Source organism: Equus przewalskii, chromosome 5 (genome assembly GCF_037783145.1).
Source record: "Equus przewalskii isolate Varuska chromosome 5, EquPr2, whole genome shotgun sequence".
Lineage (NCBI taxonomy): Eukaryota > Metazoa > Chordata > Mammalia > Perissodactyla > Equidae > Equus > Equus przewalskii.
In genome coordinates, this window is record NC_091835.1 from 79,172,547 (window position 1) to 79,191,960 (window position 19,414).

General features: G+C 37.3%; 1 protein-coding gene across 3 annotated transcripts in view; it reads right to left on the reverse strand.

Moving 5' to 3' along the window:
- TAFA2 (TAFA chemokine like family member 2) overlaps nt 1-19,414 on the reverse strand; it is a 417,594-nt gene that overhangs the window by 15,824 nt on the left and 382,356 nt on the right. For all 3 annotated transcript variants that reach the window (XM_008528145.2, XM_070621919.1, XM_070621918.1), the window contains one exon: nt 18,761-18,885. In XM_008528145.2, the coding sequence (XP_008526367.1) occupies nt 18,761-18,885 (125 nt within the window). The remainder of the gene's footprint in view (nt 1-18,760; nt 18,886-19,414) is intronic.

Sequence of the window (19,414 nt, forward strand, 5' to 3'; positions counted from 1 at the left end):
CCACTGTGGCACTTAGCTTTCCCCGTCTATGAGTCTATGAGAAAAGCTTTGAAGGGATGTCCCCTGCTCAAACTATTCAGTGGTTCTTGGGATAATGATGGTCAAGAGAAATGTGAGTTCAGTCATGAGAAAATCTCTCTGCTTTTAGGGGGTTCTGAAAGGAAAAGATGGAGAGGACTCTAAACTAATATCTGAAGCAGAGGGAAGAAAATATCTCAGGTGCTACCCCATCCAGGGCAAAGTGGTCTGAAATGTGTAGCAGAGGGGAAGCCAAAAGTTATCTGGTCCACTTAGGCTTTTCCTACTCTACTGTTTATTCTCATAACTTGGAGGCTAGACGGCCTGGGTTTAGTCCCAGCTCCACTGCTTACTGGCTCCGTAACTTTGGGCAGCCTCTTCATTTCCAGTCTCCTTAGGTGTAAAATGAGGGTAATACTCAAGCCTATCTCATGGGGTGACTATGAGGATTCAGTGAAGTAATTTATTTTAATTGCTTATAATACTGCTTGACCACAGTAATAACAATGTTATTTTTACTAATTCTAGTAAAAATGGTAGTATGCAAGCACTAATGTAAACAGAAAGCCACTTACCATGTGGTTTCTTCCTGAAGAATTAAACCTTTCATCATTAGGAAACGTCTGTCCTTAGCAATAATTGTCGCCACAAATTCACTAGTATTAATATCATTCTATCGGCTTTCTTTAGGTTAGTGTTCGTGTAGTGCATCTTTCCTGTTACTTTTTAATTTTTATTTTTATTTATTCTTTAGATGCACATCTGTTAAACAATATATGCTTGTGTTTTGATCTTTTGATCCAGATCAACAATCCTTGCCTTTGTCTTTTAATTGGATCATTTAGGTCATTTGCATTTGATAGAAATTTGGGTTAAAATCTACCAAGTACTTTCTATTTATCCCACTCATTCTAGATTCCTTCCTCCTCTCTTTTGCCGTTTTTTGTACTCCCTCTAACACTGACAATTGCCTCCGTGGGTTGGCTAACTCCCCAAACTGGACTAACGTCTCTTGGTCTTCATCCTCCCCTAGATCCTGAACCAGGATTCCTCACTTTCTTGTCGGCTTTCCAGTGCCTCCAAGTATACCACCCTACATTCCATTCAACTCTTCAGTCTCCTTTTGCAGGAGGGTGAGAAGGAGGTACTTTGATGATATTACTGTCAATATCCCTGACTAAAAGTGAAAGTCAAGTTATACAGGTTCAATTTTACTCATGAACTTAGTGTTGATTAGTCATCCACCAAATTATGTAATATTTGAAATATAAGTTTGGCATTCTACCCACATAGAACCTCTGTATTAAAATCTTGTTTAGACTGAATCTTCTCTCCAAACTTAACTTTCATCTAATGCTCAAAACAGAAGTTAGTTAGTAGTTATACTTGGGGTGACTGTATTTTCAGTTTGCCTAGGATAGTCCTGATTCACACCTATTGTCCTGACTTCCTGTTGGGTTTATCTGGGAAATATGTCCCAGGATGGACAATAAATAATATCACGACCCACAGAGAGTAATTACCCTTATCGTGGAAATTTGAATTTCAGTAAATAACTCCTGAATGTTGAAATCATCAAGCTATGAATGCAAGACTTTCTAATACAAGAAACTTCAGCCACTGGGATAGACAAAAAGGAGCACTTCTTGAAGCATAAAACATTTCTGAAACCCATTAAATCACATCAAGTTGCTAATATTTTAAGGTTGGCATTGAGGAGGAGTTCCTAGACGCAGCTCTGTACTAACTTCAACTTTTCCATCATAAAGTTGAGAGATGGAGGTTGGAATGTGAAAGACTGACTATAATATTATCAGTTAGTAGTGTAGTCCAAGGTCATGAACTCTGACAATCAAATTAAAGCCATGGCATGCACTCTTATCTTTGAGATAAAAGATTTGTTATAACAAAGAGGTCAAATAGGCTTCTTACAAAATCTAGATCCATTTAAAAACACTAATACTCTCAAGTATAGGGTTCATTTACTGAATTTTGTTGTTGTTGTTATTTCTATTCTAATGAAAAATTCTCTTCTAATGGAATTTTCCCAATTTTGCCAAAAATTGAAAAATGAGAATTGTCTGTGAATTTCAATTTTCCCTTTCTTTTTTCCTTACCATAAATAATTAAAATTTGGCTAAGAGATAACGTGTCCTAAGTACATTGAATGTTCATCTACTGATGACATTGATGAAGAAAAAGATGAATTTAAGATGTTAAGAAATTATTAAGTAAAGCCAAAGAGCATGAGGTTAAGAACATCCATCATGGGCTTATCCTGACTTGGCTATTTATTAACTATGTGACCTTGTTAGTTCACTGCAAAGACCTCAGTTTCCTTCCTTATACATGGAGCTAAGCCTTAGCATATCACATACTGTGAAGGTTAAATGCAATAATGCCTGTAACATTAAGAATACAACAAATGGTGATTCTTAAACACTTGCAAACAGAAATTTGAAATACATATTTTCAAAAACATAAGTTTATCTACTTAAGATTATTCTCATTATTCCATTGTTAATCTAAAATATGAACTCTAGAGTCAGGACAAATTATAAAGAAGGTATGTTATGCACATAAGGCATAACACAATTTTTTTAAATCTCTTAAGAACAAAACTTACATATAACACATTTGTTCGAAATGTACTAAGGTTAAAAAATACCACTTAGATTTTGTTTATTATTCCATAAACAGGAATTATTGGCCTCTGATAATTGCTGAATATCTATAAACACTTTCAGCATCAGTTTCTACTTGGTATTTTTGTGATTTAGTAAGAACATTAGTGTTGTATTAGTAATAGCAAACTGCGCAGGGGCAGCTCAGCACTCAATCAGTCTTTACTGCTGCACTGACTACTCCAAGCTAACCTCATCTTAAATTGCTACCGGCAAACTACAAAAAACTTAAAATGAAAAAAAACCAAAAAACCCCCACAAGCCCTAGCACATAGATGCCAGCATAACATCCCTCCCTCTCAAGTCAACAAAACAGTTTAACCATAAGGGATACTTTTTGTGAGGCTGTCTTTGAACAGTACCAGTGAATACAGAAATACCAGTTGAGGGGCCTGCCCGGTGGCACAGTGGTTAAGTGTGCATGTTCCGCTTCAGAAGCCCGGGGTGTGCCGGTTCGGATCCCGGGTGCAGACCTACGCACCACTTGTCAAGCCATGCTGTAGTAGGCATCCCACACATAGAGCAGAGGGGTATGGGCATGGATGTTCCTCAGCAAAAGGAGGAGGATTGGCTGCAGATGTTAGCTCAGGGCTAATCTTCTTCAAAAAAAAAAAAAGAGAGAAAGAAATACCTGTTGAGTAAATGTCAACAACTGCAATGGTGAGGGCGGGGGGGGGGGGGGGGGGGCGGAATTGCCTCATTCACTTTGTATCTCTGGTAAGTCCTCAGAGATGTTGCCAAAAAGCCAATGTCTGGTGGTTGTAAAGGAGAAAGTGTTTCTGCTGCTGTGGCATAAGCCTAGGAAAAGTGCTTTTACAATTGATTAATACAACAGTTCCTACCTGGCCCACCTGATACGTAACTGCAATGACCCAGAGCCTGTGACCATTACAGACCCTGGAATCCATGTATTCCATCTCTCTGGTTTCTGTCTAGGATGAATTTTTTGTAGCTAATCCAAAAGGAAATAGTTGCAGACAAACCAACCTTCAAAAAATCTGTGCTTTCTCTTTAAAGCTCTCATTTAAATATGAATAGAGGGAGTAAAGGAAGTACTGACATATCTTTATATCAGTGTGTATTTAACAAGACTGACAACTATAGGATAACAACGTTCATGCTGGAGTTTTGAGAGAGTGGACCCACATTATGAGCCTATTTAACAACTTACTTGATTTCCGTATAGCACTTTACAGATATTAACTCACTTAATCCACATAAGGAAATGATGTGGTAGGCATATTATTGTCCCAATCTCACAAACGTGCAAACTGAGGAGCATGGATGTAAAGCCACTTGCCAAAGGCCACCAGCTAATAAATGGCTCAGTTGAGACGTAATCCAAGTAATTTGACTCCAGAGACTGGCTTCTTAGTCATTACACTATCCTTGAAGACATGCTCAACAGAACACAGCAGCCATTTCTCACTGAGCAAATGGGATCCATTGTAAAAATAGACAGGTAGGTAGGTAGGTAGATAGTTAGATAGATAGATAGATAGATAGAAAGCTCCCAGTAATGTACCCGTGTGAGTGATTAAGGCAAAGCTAAATAGAATTCTTGGAGCCATTCTGGAGTCTTCAGCATTTTAGAGGTTTTTGTTTTTGTTTTTAATGCAAAAGTCCTGTTAAATTAACATAGATTATTACTCCCTTCCCAAGGAACAAGACTTCCTTGCTTACATATTAAATAGCTAGTCACAGAGCTCCAGAATGTATTTATGACTACAGTTCTTACCTCTGCTGTATGTGGTATGACTAAAGAATAAGATTTTTTCTTTGGTGTAATAACAGGGGTTTTTTTTCTTACGAAATCCATCCTTTTGGCATAGGTGATTTAGAATGACAGCTTTTTTAACCACTTGTGTGCCTAGCATATCTTCTCAAAAGATTGCCCTTTCCAAACTAATCTGGTATCTAATACCAGATAGTTATATCTAAGACATAACAAGAAGTATGCAACCAAAAGAAGTAGGTGAAAAAAAAAAAAAACTTCAAAATTTCCACTGTAGGTGGGACAAGAAAAACTGTAATCTGAAGTGGCATCTCCACCTTGCAGAAAGATTGTGACTGTATTTGTCTGTGGATATCCAGTTCCTGACACAGTGACTGGCATTTTATATATGTTCGATAAATGCTTAGCAAATTAATGATTCAGATATGATTTTGTTCTACCACGTCCATTGACAGGTACAACATACAGAATAAAGTAATCTCCAAATATGCACATATAGTTCCAAATTTGCACACATAAAGAACATCCCCTAGGCATATAGAAAGACTCTACTTCTTGAATCTCCTGCCTTGGGTGTATCCATAATAGTTTTGAGCAAGAATTGTGGTCAAATTTGTTGCTTGAGAACTGATTTTGCAATTGCTAGAGCAAAACCCTCCAGAATTATCTTTCCCTCCACCATGGCAACCAACAATATAGCAAATCACGTCTGCACTTCAGCCTTAGTTTAGAATGAGGAAGATCCAGAATTGACACTCCAAGGCCACCTATGAAGGTGATATAGCCTAAGTAAGACATAAACCTTTATTATTTTAAACTATTGAGATTTGAAGGTTGTTATTCTTGTTTTGGGGTTTTTTTTTTTCTGTTTTGCCTAGTCTGACTAATACAGAGTCCATCCCGTTGGATCATGAATGGGAACTTCTCCTGGGCAAAGACTGTCTTACTTATAAGTGTATCCCCAGAGTTTAGCACAAAGCCTGCTATAGTAGGTATTCAACGTTATTTTAACAACTGAAAAAATATGTTTAATCTGTATCAGAATATCATCAAAATGAAGTACAATACCTAAAATCTTAGGAAACAGAATGTCTACAAACAGCATTGGAAATTTTCAGAATTCACAGAAACTCCAAATCAAAATGCCTAACTTAGAAACCTGATAAAAAGGAGTTATGATGTGGGTGCCTACAATGGAGTCACTGAATTGAAATTATAGACAAATTTTGTACAGACCTTCCACTAGGCAAAAACAACAGTTGGCAATTGAAAATCCTAGAGAAAAGTTTACTTAGGTGACTTACTGTGCATTTCTAGCCTCCATAATTCTCACTTTACTTTAACATTGGTGAAATGGGCATAACTCTGCATGCCCATGCCTGCTTCAAGAGCACCTTGCTTCATCAGATACATAAGACTTTTTTCCTTGTTTTCTTAGTACAAAAAGTACTTTCCTTTGGATGGGTATAAGGGATGGATCTCGATGGACATTTTCCCAATGAAAGCTGCCAATTCCTCACATAATACCTTGTGAAAACTGCTACCAGTCTTTCATCTGTAACTGTACAGTCTTTTATTTGTAAAAATGCCTTCACTTCCATTGGTAGATCTAGTTCTTTGACACTCACAATTGTATATGGAAGATCTCACACACACACACGCACGCACGCTGTTTTGAAGATTCAGAGCACTTCTAAGAATACCACCTATGTAGTTACAACATTTAAAGAACATATGATGGTCATGTCCATAGTAGTCAAAACTTTCTGAGAAAATATTTGGAAGATATATTTACATTGCAATGGTTATGATTCTTAAGAAACAATATATTTAATTGGAAAGAGTATAAAGTTTGGAATCAGACAGATCTGTGTTTGACCTCTGCCACTTGCTAATTATGTAGGTTTAGAAAAGTTACTTAATCTCTTTGAGCCTCTTTTTCTCATCTGTACTAAAGAATAATAAGACAGCATGCCAGTTATAGTAACTATTAGATGTAATTTCTTTAGCTTGTTTAGCACAGAACTTGGCAAGAGTTGTCACTAAGCAAAAGAAAGCTATTAGTAATATTATCAACATTATTATATTGCTCGCTTGATCTTTTATCCATTTTTGAATATTGCTGAAAATATTAAAATATCCATGTGTATTAGTCAGGGTTCTCTAGAGAAATAGACAGGGCTGGGGAGGTCAGACTTTTATTCAATTTAGGCCTTCAACTGATTGGATGAAGCCCACCCACCTTACAGACGGCAATTTTCTTTTCTCAAAGTCCCCGAATTTAAATGTAAGTATCATCCAAATACATTCTCCCAGAAATACCCAGAGTAATGTTTGATCAAATATTGGGCACGTGGCCCAGCTAAGGTCACATTAGTTAATCATCACACCAGTAATACCTTGCCCTTGACTTTCTGAACATACAATTCCTATACTTAACTGCCTCATGAATAAACAAGGTCACCTGATGACTGAGCAACAGCTACAATACTTCTTGAACTTCTTTCTATCAAAGCTTGAAAGAGACAGTCTCTCAATGGGACCATTCCTCTTGTAAAACCTATAAAGAAGGAATTGGCATCTGCATTTTGAACAGGGATTAGTGTTTATGATTGGTTTATGGAGCTCCCATTTTGTACTAGATAAAAGGAGAAAAGAAGAGGACGGCCCTGGAGAATCAAGTGCGTCTATCCAAAGCCAAAGATATGTGAAATCATAGAAGAGTGAAGAAAAGAAGAAAAAAGTGTCCATAACTCATCAGCAGATTCAACCCAGTGACATGCACCTAATTACGCATAACCCAGGGTGGCATTACTAATATTCCATCATCATCTTAGCAAAATTCACCCAGTAGTACTCTGGAAGAGCTGAGCATCCTATATAAGCATTCAACCCTGAGATGGAGCTGGTATACATTTGCAAGGATGAGGCTGAGAGAACTACAGTGCAGAAGAAATGGGAGGATGATATTAGGTTGATAAATTCTAGTGGGACCTTGACAAGTTGGGTGGACAACATCATTGTATGGCAACCACGAGGAACCATGCTGGATGAAATGGAGAAGTAAAAATTACCTGATCCCTTCTGATAATTTCTCCCTCTTTCTGTAATTGCAGTAACCTCAGAGAGGCTGAACCCCTAGTGAGAAGTTTCTGGCACTACTGAAAATACACCTACCCTAGACTTTTTTAATCCACTGATATGAACACTTTTCTTTCATGTTATGAATATTGACTTTTATCTTTGGTATTATATAATGATATGACACAATTTCACTGAATAGGGTCTCTTTAGACCGTTACATGGGTGAAATGTGAATTTGTCAAAAGCTACTGTTAACAACTTTTATCATAAACTTTACTTATAAGGGAATTCCATTACAGCTGAAATAAGAAACCCTGAAAGTTATAATGCGGAAGCAGATAGTTCACATCTATATTATAGATGCAGGGGTGCTCTCAACAAGTTGATTTCATTGGTGAAATTTCATCTCAAACAATGGTTGACTGTCTGGCGAGGCATTTGCCTTCAGTAACCTCACAAATCAATCATATGTTGTAATTGAAGATGGAAGTTGAGATTTCTAATCATGATACCTGTTTAAATTTATCTGACTGTTAGCCAAAGTGTCTGTTGAGAATATTCAATTTTATTTCTTTCAAGATAGAATAAAAGCATCTCAGGATATGAATGCTACAAACAGTCTGAGCAGATCAACTCTCCTCACAATTACTCAAGCATTACTCACCCTACTGAAGAATAGGGTGTTTCAAAGTTGCAAAGCAGAGATTACATTCAATTATGTGCAAACATCCTTTGAAAATGAATTTATACTGCCTGGTATTACGTAGTCTGCCCCTCTCTCTCTCTCAATCCTAGTTTTCTTTTAACAGGACTGGGAAGAGCACAGGAGATGCAAGGTAAAAGGTAAAATATGTTTCCCACCAGAAAAGAGGAAGCAATAAAAGGTAAAATCATCAACAGTAAGCAGAACCTCAACAGAACGGCCCTTCATTGACTCTGGGCTAATCCCACCACAGATCACGGGAATCCAATATCATAACGATGACCCACAGGAGCTAAAGGTACCTTCAACAGCTAAATAACTCTCATAGTGAATAAGTTCAATATTAAACATCTTAATAAATGAAATTACCTGGCTTAGTATAAACTACCAAGATTTTTGTTTGTTTCAATTTGGCAACTTGAGTCTTACCTTAGATCACATTTCAATTGAATGGCGGATTTTGCTGTAAGCAATATACGTTACTTAAAGATTTTTAAAGTGTTCTATAAGCTTAGAGCACTAATAAATATGTTCAATGTTATAAAGTTCCAATATTCTCACTTGCTGGTAGTAGTCTTAAATTATTTTCAATTTAGAGTTATTACTATGGCCCCAGAGGCAAAACCCTTTCCTCTGTTCTCTTCTATTTTATATCTGGCAGAAAATTTTTAAATGATTTAAAAGTCTATCCAAAAAACATGTATTCAGTGTTGGATTTTTTCTCTTTGAATAGTTCATCGACAGGAATGTAGTCTAGTTGATAAAGCATTTTACTGGATTTTTGTTTTCTTATGTTAATATAATACCTGATGCAAAGGTAGAAAAATGTTCAGTTCCATCTCAGCATCACAGAACATAATACTTTGATTGTGTTTAGTCACTATATACTAAGGAGACAAATTAGTGAATAACTTTCCTATGGATGCCATAAAAATCTGTTATGCCTGAGTTTAGGTGGGTTATGGGCCATGCAATATTAAACCACCAATATGCTCCTATGGCACCTGTGCAAACCTCTGTCCTTCTATTTCTATACCTGACAGTGATTTACCGATTTTCTATCCAATTGACTGTGAACTCCTTGACAGCAAAGAGTTGTGATTTTTCAAAATTTGAATCCCTTAAGCCTACCACAGTATCAGGCACATAGCCACAAAGCAGACATTCAATTTATCTTTACAGAGTAAACGAACGAATGAATGGACAAGATTCCCTTGAATGATATTTATTAATTCTGCTGAAGAGATTCATATTTATTCTTATTTTTATGTTTCTAACACTGCATTCTATTTTCAATAGATGCATATTATGCAGTGTTTACAATGTGTTACCAATGACATCATCCAACTAGGAGGCAAGTTTTAAGATTATGAAAGAGTAAATAATATCCAGCTAATGGATCATGAACTTCCAGTATTTCTTGCAAATACAATGTTCAGAAAGAGACTTCGAGGTCACATAATCTGTCTGTAAAGTCCATATTCTTGTATCAATTTATGTCCCTGGTTCCCTGGAAGTCTACACATCATGTTCCTTAGCAGGTACCTTCTTCTACACTAGCTGCTAAAATGTCTTTAATGTTCTTTTCTTTCAACACGTTCCTTCTGAGAGAGACTCCTTAATTAATTATTTCAACGCTATTTCAGGGATACTATCTTGATCTTTGGGACTAAATATCAACCTATCCACTTGATATCTCCACCTCGTCATGTCTTTATCAATTAAAATCATCAAATATGTCAAACCAGAAATATATGAGTCTTCCCGAGATTTTCCCCTTCACTCACTTCTTATATTCAATTCATTACCAAGCTCTGTTGATTCTACTTCCCAGCCCTCTATGTCCCCACTATATCACTCTGCTATCCTAGTTCAGGTCCATTCCCTCCTACTTCCTTCAATTCCCCGCAATTGACAAATCGTAGCCAAAGAGACTTTCTAAAGTGTAAATCAGACCCTTCTCCTCTCCTTCTTAGAGGTTCTTCAATGGCTCACCATTGCTTAGCAATAACATCCAAATGTTTTATCACGGCATTTAAAAGGCCATCATGAGGTAACTCAGCCTGCCATGATTCCCCTCCCAGGGATACCCCACCCCCTCACACACATGAAATTACCCTATGAACTGACTTCAATTCCATGAGCAAGCTAGGATCTTCTCTACCTCCACGCCTTTGCATAAGCTGGTTTTTATTGCTTGTAGTAAATTGAACTAATTGACTCTGAACTTCTGCTCATCCTTTAAGTCAAATACGATGACCTTCAGAAACGAGGAACTTCCTATTTCCCAAGACAGCCCATTCAATATCTAAGTGAGGAAAAAATACCTTCAATATACTAATCCATTTCTGTCCACCTCTCTTTATCTAGAGCTGACCCCGAGATAGTTATTCTTTGGCCTTAACTGTATTCCTCGTAGTCACAGAACAAGTCTTATTCTTTCACATGATATATCTTCAAATACTTTAAAACACGTTACTCCCAGTGCTTCTATTCTCTGAGGTAAATATCCACACAGTCCTTTACATAAGCCTCTTTTTTCCAGCCCACTCAAAGATGGCGTCCAGATCTTTATTGAATACCCCAGACAAGGTCTGACCATTATACAGTAAGCTCAGCTCTGCCCTTGGTATTAGGCACACCTCACCAACTCTCCACTCTTCAGAGGTGGGTTGTCCAGCAGGGAGCTGGGATTCACTCTCCTCCTAGAGAGAGTGGGGAATTAGGCCACAGCTGCGTTTTCCTCCACAAGCTCAGGGTCAATTATAAAGCATTTGGAATGCTGAGCCTGTGGGAAAAATTACCTTTTATTTCTCAGCTGTACCTTCACCCTGCTCTCCAAAGAAAGAAATTAAATTAACTTGGATTTTAAAGCAACGATTAAGGGATTTAAATTCCACAGAAAATGTGTGAGGAGTAGAGGGGGGAAAGAGTCATGGGGGGATGAATACAGGGGAGATTACCTGGATGTTTTAACCGTGGCTGTAACCCACCACAGAAAAAGGAAAAGGCCTGGAAGCCCCACTAGCTAGGGTTCCTTGAACTTGCCCTTCCATTCTTCAAGTCTGGTGAGGTCTCTTCCACTTTTAATAAGGTAGTCTAGACAACCAAAAAAGGATGCAAGTGTTGCCTCTCCCAGAAATACTTCCCTCTGAACAGATATCAAGCTCTCCAACATTAAAAATAAATCTCTGACAGAATTTTAGCCCTCGGACCTCAGGCAAGAGGGAAATTGCCTTCACCCCTTAATTCACAGGATGTAAGGAGCAGCCTAAGAATGTACCTCACAGTTCCTAACAAAATTCTGTTATGTCCAAACTATATTGTATTACAATGTGCAAACACAATTAATTATAAGATTATAAGCACAATATTCAGAGTAACACCTACAAATAAACACCTGGCTCAAATACTATAGGCACATTTAAATCTTACAGGAATGTCAAAGCATTGAGATGTTGCCCATTTTTCATTTTAATTATAGAAATACAGGCCAGGTTTTGGAAATATAGCCCTGATAACATATTTGTTAAAAGTCTTTGCATGAATTTCCAATAATTCTGAACAAATTCCAAAGCAGATTCTCTTGGCCCTATTAAATTATTGTTAATTCAGTAAGCAGCTTTTAAATTTAAAACACTAGGTTTAAAATGTTACTTTTATTAATGCTACTTCCCAGACACATAGCTTGGTGTCCTACCTACCTTTGGGCTCAATATAGAATCGAGGAAAAGCATACCTTCAATATACTAATCCATTTCTGTCCATATCTTTTTGTAAAACACTTATTATTATAGTAATTATACAGTTCTTTAAGTCTTTTTTTTTTCCCAAATGTCCATATCAGTTGAGATTTAAAATCTTTTCTAATATGAATTTCACTCAATGTCTGCATTTCTTGTTACTATGGTAAAAAATTTTCACCTGCTCTTCTTCATAAATATTCAATTCAAGGTGTTATACCATATTTAATTTTTCATTAAGTTAAATGACCTACAAATAGTGGATATTAATGTAAAACATAAAACATGCTCTTTCCACAATTCTGTCTGTCTCACCTAATGGCGACTTCCTCATCCTCCAGGCCAAAAATTTAAGTCAGTCATGATATGCCTCATATAACCTTTCTAACCCTAAATTTACCCACTGGCTTTGCTCACTCCACTCCAGCCACACTAGCATCGTTGCAGTCCCTTGAATACGATATTCCCAGGGCAGCTCCCATCGCAGGTACTTAGCACTTCTTCCTCACTTTACCTGGAAAGCTTGTCCTCCAGATAGCCATGGGGCTCATCCACTCCCCTCCGTCAAGACCTCCATCAAATATGCAAACTCCCCTGCTCAGCACTCTGCTTTTCTCTTCCCTGCTTTCCTGTCTTCCACCGCACCTATCGCCATCTAACATCCTGTGTACTTTACTCCTTTATTTTATTTTATGTCTCCTCCTGGGTGGTAGGTAGAACCCTAAAGATGCACCCCCAAGATTTCTGTCCCCTGATTATTCATACACACCCTCCTCTAAGTACTGCTGTATAGGGACTTTCCAATGTCATTAAAGTTGCTCATCAGCTGACCTTCACCATAGGGAGTTCACCTTGGATTATCTGAGTGGAACCAATGCAATCACCTGAGCCCTTAAAAGCGGAGGAGAGATGGGGGAAGGGACAGGGCACGGAGATTGAAACCATGAGAAAGACTCTACATGCCATCCTGGTTTGAAGACGAAGGTGGCACTGTGAGAAGGAAAGCAGGCATTCTGAAGGAGGTAAGAGAGTCTTCCTGAGGACAGCCACCGGAGGGAAGCTCATTCCTACATCACAAGGAAGCGAATTCCACCAATAACCTGAGTGCAATCGGAAGCAGATTCTCCCCGAGGACCTCCAGAAAGGAACACAGCCCTGTTGTGAAAAGGTGCAACACACCCCTTGATTTCAGGCGTGTGAAGCCCAGAGCAGAGAAACAGCCGACTGTGCCTGGTTGTCTGACCTACAGATCATTCACGGATGTTATATTAAGTCACTAAATTTCTGGTAGGTCATTAAATTTTGTAAGGCAGCAATAGGAAACTAGTACACGCTATCAGAATATAGACCCTATGAGGCCAGGAATTCCCATCTGGGTTTTTCCCCCTCTGTGGAACCTAGAACAGCACCTGAGAATAGTAGACATGCAAATGCTTACTGAATGAATGAATACACAGTATACACATTCTTTCCCATGAAATCTATAGTTTACAAGATCTTATGAAATGTTTACCCCAAAATATTGAAAAAGATATTTAAAATTAAAATATAACAGAGGAATTGATTTGAAAATTGTCTGTTCAGTAGTTTGTATCTTTGTAAAGTTAGCAGTGGCTATCACTTCCACGGAGCAGACATAGGAAGTAGTCAAATACTGCCTCCTAAAGTAGTGGTTTTCAAACCGCATATTGTAACACACTGGCCAGTCATACAATCAATTTATGAGGTTGAGATTAATAAAACCAAAAAGTCAGGACTTTAGTTTTAGTGAAGGGCATATGAGTGTGTGTGTGTGTTGCGTGTATGCTGGATCACAATGTAAGATGTATTTCTTACTCTAGGTACCATCAAAATAACTTGAAAACCACAGCCCTAAAGATCATCATACTCTGTGCTGTGGACCAGGGTACAATTTAGGGCCTGACCTGAGGTGAAATGAAGACAAATGAATGTGGAATGTGTCTGTGAAGAATGGCTGGTCAAGGAGGACTACAGTATCCTGAGTCTGAGATTAAATTTGCAAGGCAAGAGAGAGCACGGTGATTGAAGAACTCACACAAATTGCAGCACCTTAAGGGGAGGAAATGAACCTTTTTCCTCTTGCTGTGTTCTTCCTCTGCCTTGGCCCTGAAATAGCACCCCTGGACACCGTTCAGACCCACCAACAGAGTACAGTCACTGAGTTTTGGTATAAAATCCACATCTGGAAGGGGATGACTTGAGGCTTTAGTCAGCAAAGCATCATAAGATGCTATTTCTTTTCTCCCTTGCCGGGAAAGGATTAAAGACCTAATCCTTATCTATCTTCTGAGATTAGCCAGTTATTAATGTCATTTAAATTTAGCTGGAAAGGAAGTTAGAAATGTCCTTGGCACAGGGAACCAAAGAATAAATATTGGTTAGAGGAACTTGAAATTGAATGTAGCTCAGCATTCTCATTTATTTGCGGATGAGGAAGCTGACCTAAAGGCTTATGCCATCTCCAGTATTACAACAAAGTTGCTCTTGGCTTATATATACCAGTAATGCCAATGTTTATTGTCAATGGACTACATATGGATAAAGAAAAGAATAATGCTGTAACTATTCATTTCCCCACTCAAGGGCACACTCCTGGTGGGCGGGGATCATGCCATACATCTTTGTACCTTTGTTAGTGCCTAATGTGGTTGGGGAAATTAAATAAGATAATACCTGCAATGCTCTTAGCAGAGCACCCAATACACTGTAAGAGCTAAGTAAATGCTTTCATATTTGCTTTTGTTGCTTTGATTGTAATATGAGTTTCATTATTATAGAATGTTTATGCACAAGATATTCTTAATATTTGTTGATTTACATTGCATTGTACACTGAAATAAAATATTCCTACCCTTAAAATCCCTTTATATATGAAAGGACATTAAAAAATTACAGAGTTCTTATCTGCGTAAGACACTTTAAGTAAATAAGCCAAGATGAAAGAATTCCAATTAGTTAAAAACTGCCCAGAAAATTTCTTCTTAAGCATATAAAAAGTAAATAGACCTGGGATTCATGATTCCTAAAGATAATGCATCTAATAAAAATATAAAATCTTGTATAATACGAAGTTAAGTTCATTTTTCCTTAGGTAAGACATGAGGGCTGCAATGTCCGTTGGAGTCCATACCATTGGCCAGGGGCTGTAAATCCTAAAAGCAGAATGTGACTTCCCTTAGGAGTTGTTCCTCAGAGAGAGAACATCAAAACATTAAAAGAAATGAATCACAGTCTATTTTTTCTGAGGATTCCAACTATGTTATCAAAGATTTTTTTTCTCAAATCTTACAAGCCTTACAGCACCTTTCCCCTTGCTACTTTTGTGTTAGATAATTAGCATATAATTATGTGTTCTTTCACACTGGAAAGACTATGATTTTATTAACGACTCTTTGAAAAATTCTTTGCTATTTATCTTTGAAAGTGAGTTTGAAATCAAAGGCTTTCATGACTTTTCCTTTCTTTTTAACTTAGGAGTTCTTAAAAGTAATACAATAGGTGGTTATGGATGTCACAAACAGTCATAGGTTTCCATCTTTAGAGTGAGAAATAGAGTTCCGGAAACAAATGTTGCATCATCCTTTCTCTCCAGATTAAATGTTTGGGGTTTTGCAGAACACGTATGTAAAATATTGATGTTCCAACAAGGACTCTCTACTCTTTGCCTTTTCCCCTTGGTAGGACAAAAAAGGAATGGGTCAGAACAATAAGCTTCCTGAATCTAGTACACAGACAGAAGAGGATATAATGCACATTTATAGTAGGAAGGACTATGTAAGTTCCAAATTAGTCTTAAATGAGGACTTGACCCAGCCCCTGCTCTGTAGTCAATTCTGGAAGGTACCACACATCTCTGCTGAGGCCAGGCAAGCCTCATTGCTGTTTTTGGCTGACTGCTTTTTTTCTAACATTAGACTTACCAGAGCACTCCAGATTGGATATGGGCAATTATAAGGGAGGATGTACATTATTGCAAATTTTAATCATTTCTCGGGCCATTTTGCTTGCAGTGATAATCCCGTAAGACCAACATATCTTGCATAAGAAACACAAAGGGCTTTTGGCTGAGAGCAGCTCTTCAGTTACTTTGTAACCTATTCCTGCTTAACTTCTGGATTCTCTAGTTTGTGGCTGGGCCCCACCAAATCAGGGCTTCAGTGGCAGCTGAGGTCCCCAGGGCCACGGCTAGCTTATTCAAGACTGGCAAGTAGAAAATACTACCAGTGATTAAAATAATGATCAGGTTTCTCTCAATAATATTGCTGCTATTTCTTATGGCAGAAAGCACCTCTGTCCAACACTTCCACTGTGGGCAAAGTAACATTGTGCCAGAGCTATTTCAAGAAGTTTTCTTATTTCCTATACTTTTTGCACTATTTCCATGGAGATGGCAGAACAATAATGACCTGATGAATTTGGAGACTTTGCTTTTTTATGGCCTTGGAGAAATTTACCTAGATTGTTTTGTGAGTCAAACTAACATCCATAATTGCACATCTTTTTGCCTAGCCCTTTGGAATGCCATGATGGTCCTTTAGTTGAAAATGTCTAAGTTGTTTCATTTTCACCAGCAATATTTTCTCTTGTGAAGGAAAAAAAAAATTTACTTTGATTATACTCAAGAAGCTCCTTCTTTTAAGCCCCCTTGTCTTCTCTTATATATGATGATGATGATTTTCCCTTTTTAAACGAGAACTATAGACTCTCAGAGTTGGAAGGAATCTTAAAAGTAATTTAATCCAAACACCTACTGTTGCATGAATCCTCTCTACAATAATCGTCACTGAGGTCCTCTGTTAACAGCTGTTCTCAGAACAAAAGAGATGAAAAAACAATAGGGTGTGCATTCCACTCTATGTCGCATGGCACCTTGTAACTAAAACTAGAGGATCCGGATGTGGTCTTCCCTACTCAAAGCTCTCAGTCTCCATCCAGCTTGTTTCATTACATTACAAAGAACTTATGAAGCAGAGACTCAATTTTAAGGTTGGACCATTGAGAACATGACCCAACAAGGCCAACAAGGAGTGAAGCAACACTTACAAAACAATTTAGTATGAGAATTTAGATCATGCTCGTGACCTCTTCATTTCAATGAGCCAAAAAGTTAAAGATATTTTTAAAGGTCTACCTCGTATGAACAGTACTATAAGAAACTTCCATCACCATTACTTAAGAATAAGTGAAATTATCTAGTATAAACTAGAGGTTAAGAGATTAGGTTCTGGAATGAGACTGTGTGGTTTGAACCCTGACTTCCCCAATAACTAGCTATATGACCTTGGGAAGTCACTTAACATTCTGAAGCTTTGGTTTACTCATCTGTAAAAACGACATAATAATATTATCTTCTTCACTGGACTATGAAAAGGATTAAATGAGCTAATTCACATGAAATGCTTTCTTCAGTATAGGACATATGTTTTAAGTATCCAATAAATGTTAGCTTCCTCATGTCCACTGAAGTAATAAAAACATAGAATTTTGTTTTAGAGAGCTCACTATTTTTTAAAAAATTGTTTTAGAATCTCAAATCTGCAGTGAATTTCCTTGAATGCTATTTTGGACTAAGAAGTAATAGTGTTAGGAAAAAAATATTTCATGCTATAAGTAGTTTATAAGGAAGTTTTATATTGCCAAGATGTTTTTAAGAAATCAATATGGATTATATCATGTGCTAACTAACTGAATAATAGCACTATTCTAATTAACTAATCAGGTACGCTGTGGATTTTAGAAAGGTGTGCCGGCATTTAGCTAACAAGTTAAAGTCATGAATCATTTGACAAAAATGTAAAGTTATTATTTGTGCTATTAGAAACCTGGTTACTTCTGTGTATGTTTGAACAGTTATTACTCAGTAGAATAAATTATATATCTGATGGAATTATAAAATAATCCTCTTGAATGTGTCCAGACAAGGTTTAAAAGAAACCTCCTATTATCAAACAATATCATAAATTAACCCATCTCTAGTTCGTTGCCTTTTTGTAAAAATCCCCATATACCAATATTCTGTTCTAGTCCCCAATTATCCACTTCTAGTCAATAATCTGCTTTCCCCTCAGAGAAAAAGCAAAACAAAACAAGCTTTCATTTGCTGATTCTACAAAGAAAAGTATTTAAATTCTGCCAGTCCAGAATATCCATTGAGCTAGTTAGGAAATCAAAAAATAAAGCTAACTATTTTTTGCTTCCCTGGAAGTCAGTCATTGCAAGCTGAAATATATCATTGTCTTAAGAGGACTCTCTTCATATTGACCCCAAGATTCAGAAACTCCTCTGAGTGACCCATTGCAATGACCGCAAACTTAACCATTAGAAAACTATTTATTGCTCCAGAAATCAGGGAGATCAAAATAATTACTTCCAGAAAAATGGGAGAATTTTAGTTGGAAAATTTGATAGTCGTATATAACACAAAATCTTTTTTTGAGAATTTATTCAGATTACTACTCATCAGAAGAATAAGGGCTGAGATCACCTTCCCAGCATTTGATACACATTGTTGAGGGGCTTCACATTTCTGTTAGTATCTCATGAAGGAATAAACAGTGTTTATTAGATAACATGACAGTTGATGGCAATCCATAGAAGACGTTATTCTGAGTGAAATAAGAATGCGCTATAAAAAAATGAGATGGGAAAAAAATGGACTATGGAAAATTATACTATCTCATTGCACAATCCCCACTTAGAGATGTCACTGCACAGGCCCTATGCTCTGTTAATTCAGAGACGCTTTGCTTTCACAAGACGGCTGTCCACTTACCCTGGTTGTTTTCACTTTATTCCCAGAGGAACAGCTCCATCCTTTCCTATCCGGAAGAACTTTACATTCCTCTCCCTCAAGACACGGCTGCATATGGCACCACCATTTCTGTTCCACTATTGAAGCTACAGGAGACAGAAAAATCAATTCAATGTTTTCCATTTGGGCTTGATAATTCTCTGGTCCACAATTAAAGAGGAAAAAATGCCACCAATTCTTCCCACCAGGGGTAGACTGAGTTTTGAGGCATGCTTCCTTTTTTGTCCAAAGGAGCTGAATCTTTCTAGATTTTCTGACTAAAGGATTTTCTTTTATTTCAAATTTTACTTTATTATGGTAAGAATACTTAATAAGAGATCTGCTCTCTTGACCAATTTTTAAATGTACAATACAGTATTGTTAACTATAGGGTACCATTGAAGGATTTTTCATGTGAACATATAGGCTTCATTAAAACTAATATATTAGAAAGAAACTATGAGGACAGGTGCATGCACTGATTTACATCAACATATAAGAAAATGAGCCCATGACCAGTTTAGATTCAATATTGTAGAATAAATGTTATATTTCCCATAAGTAGGCTGAAAATCAGGAGGGAATTAGAATTAACACTGTTTTCTCTTACTGTGGGCAGTAACCATTATCACAAGG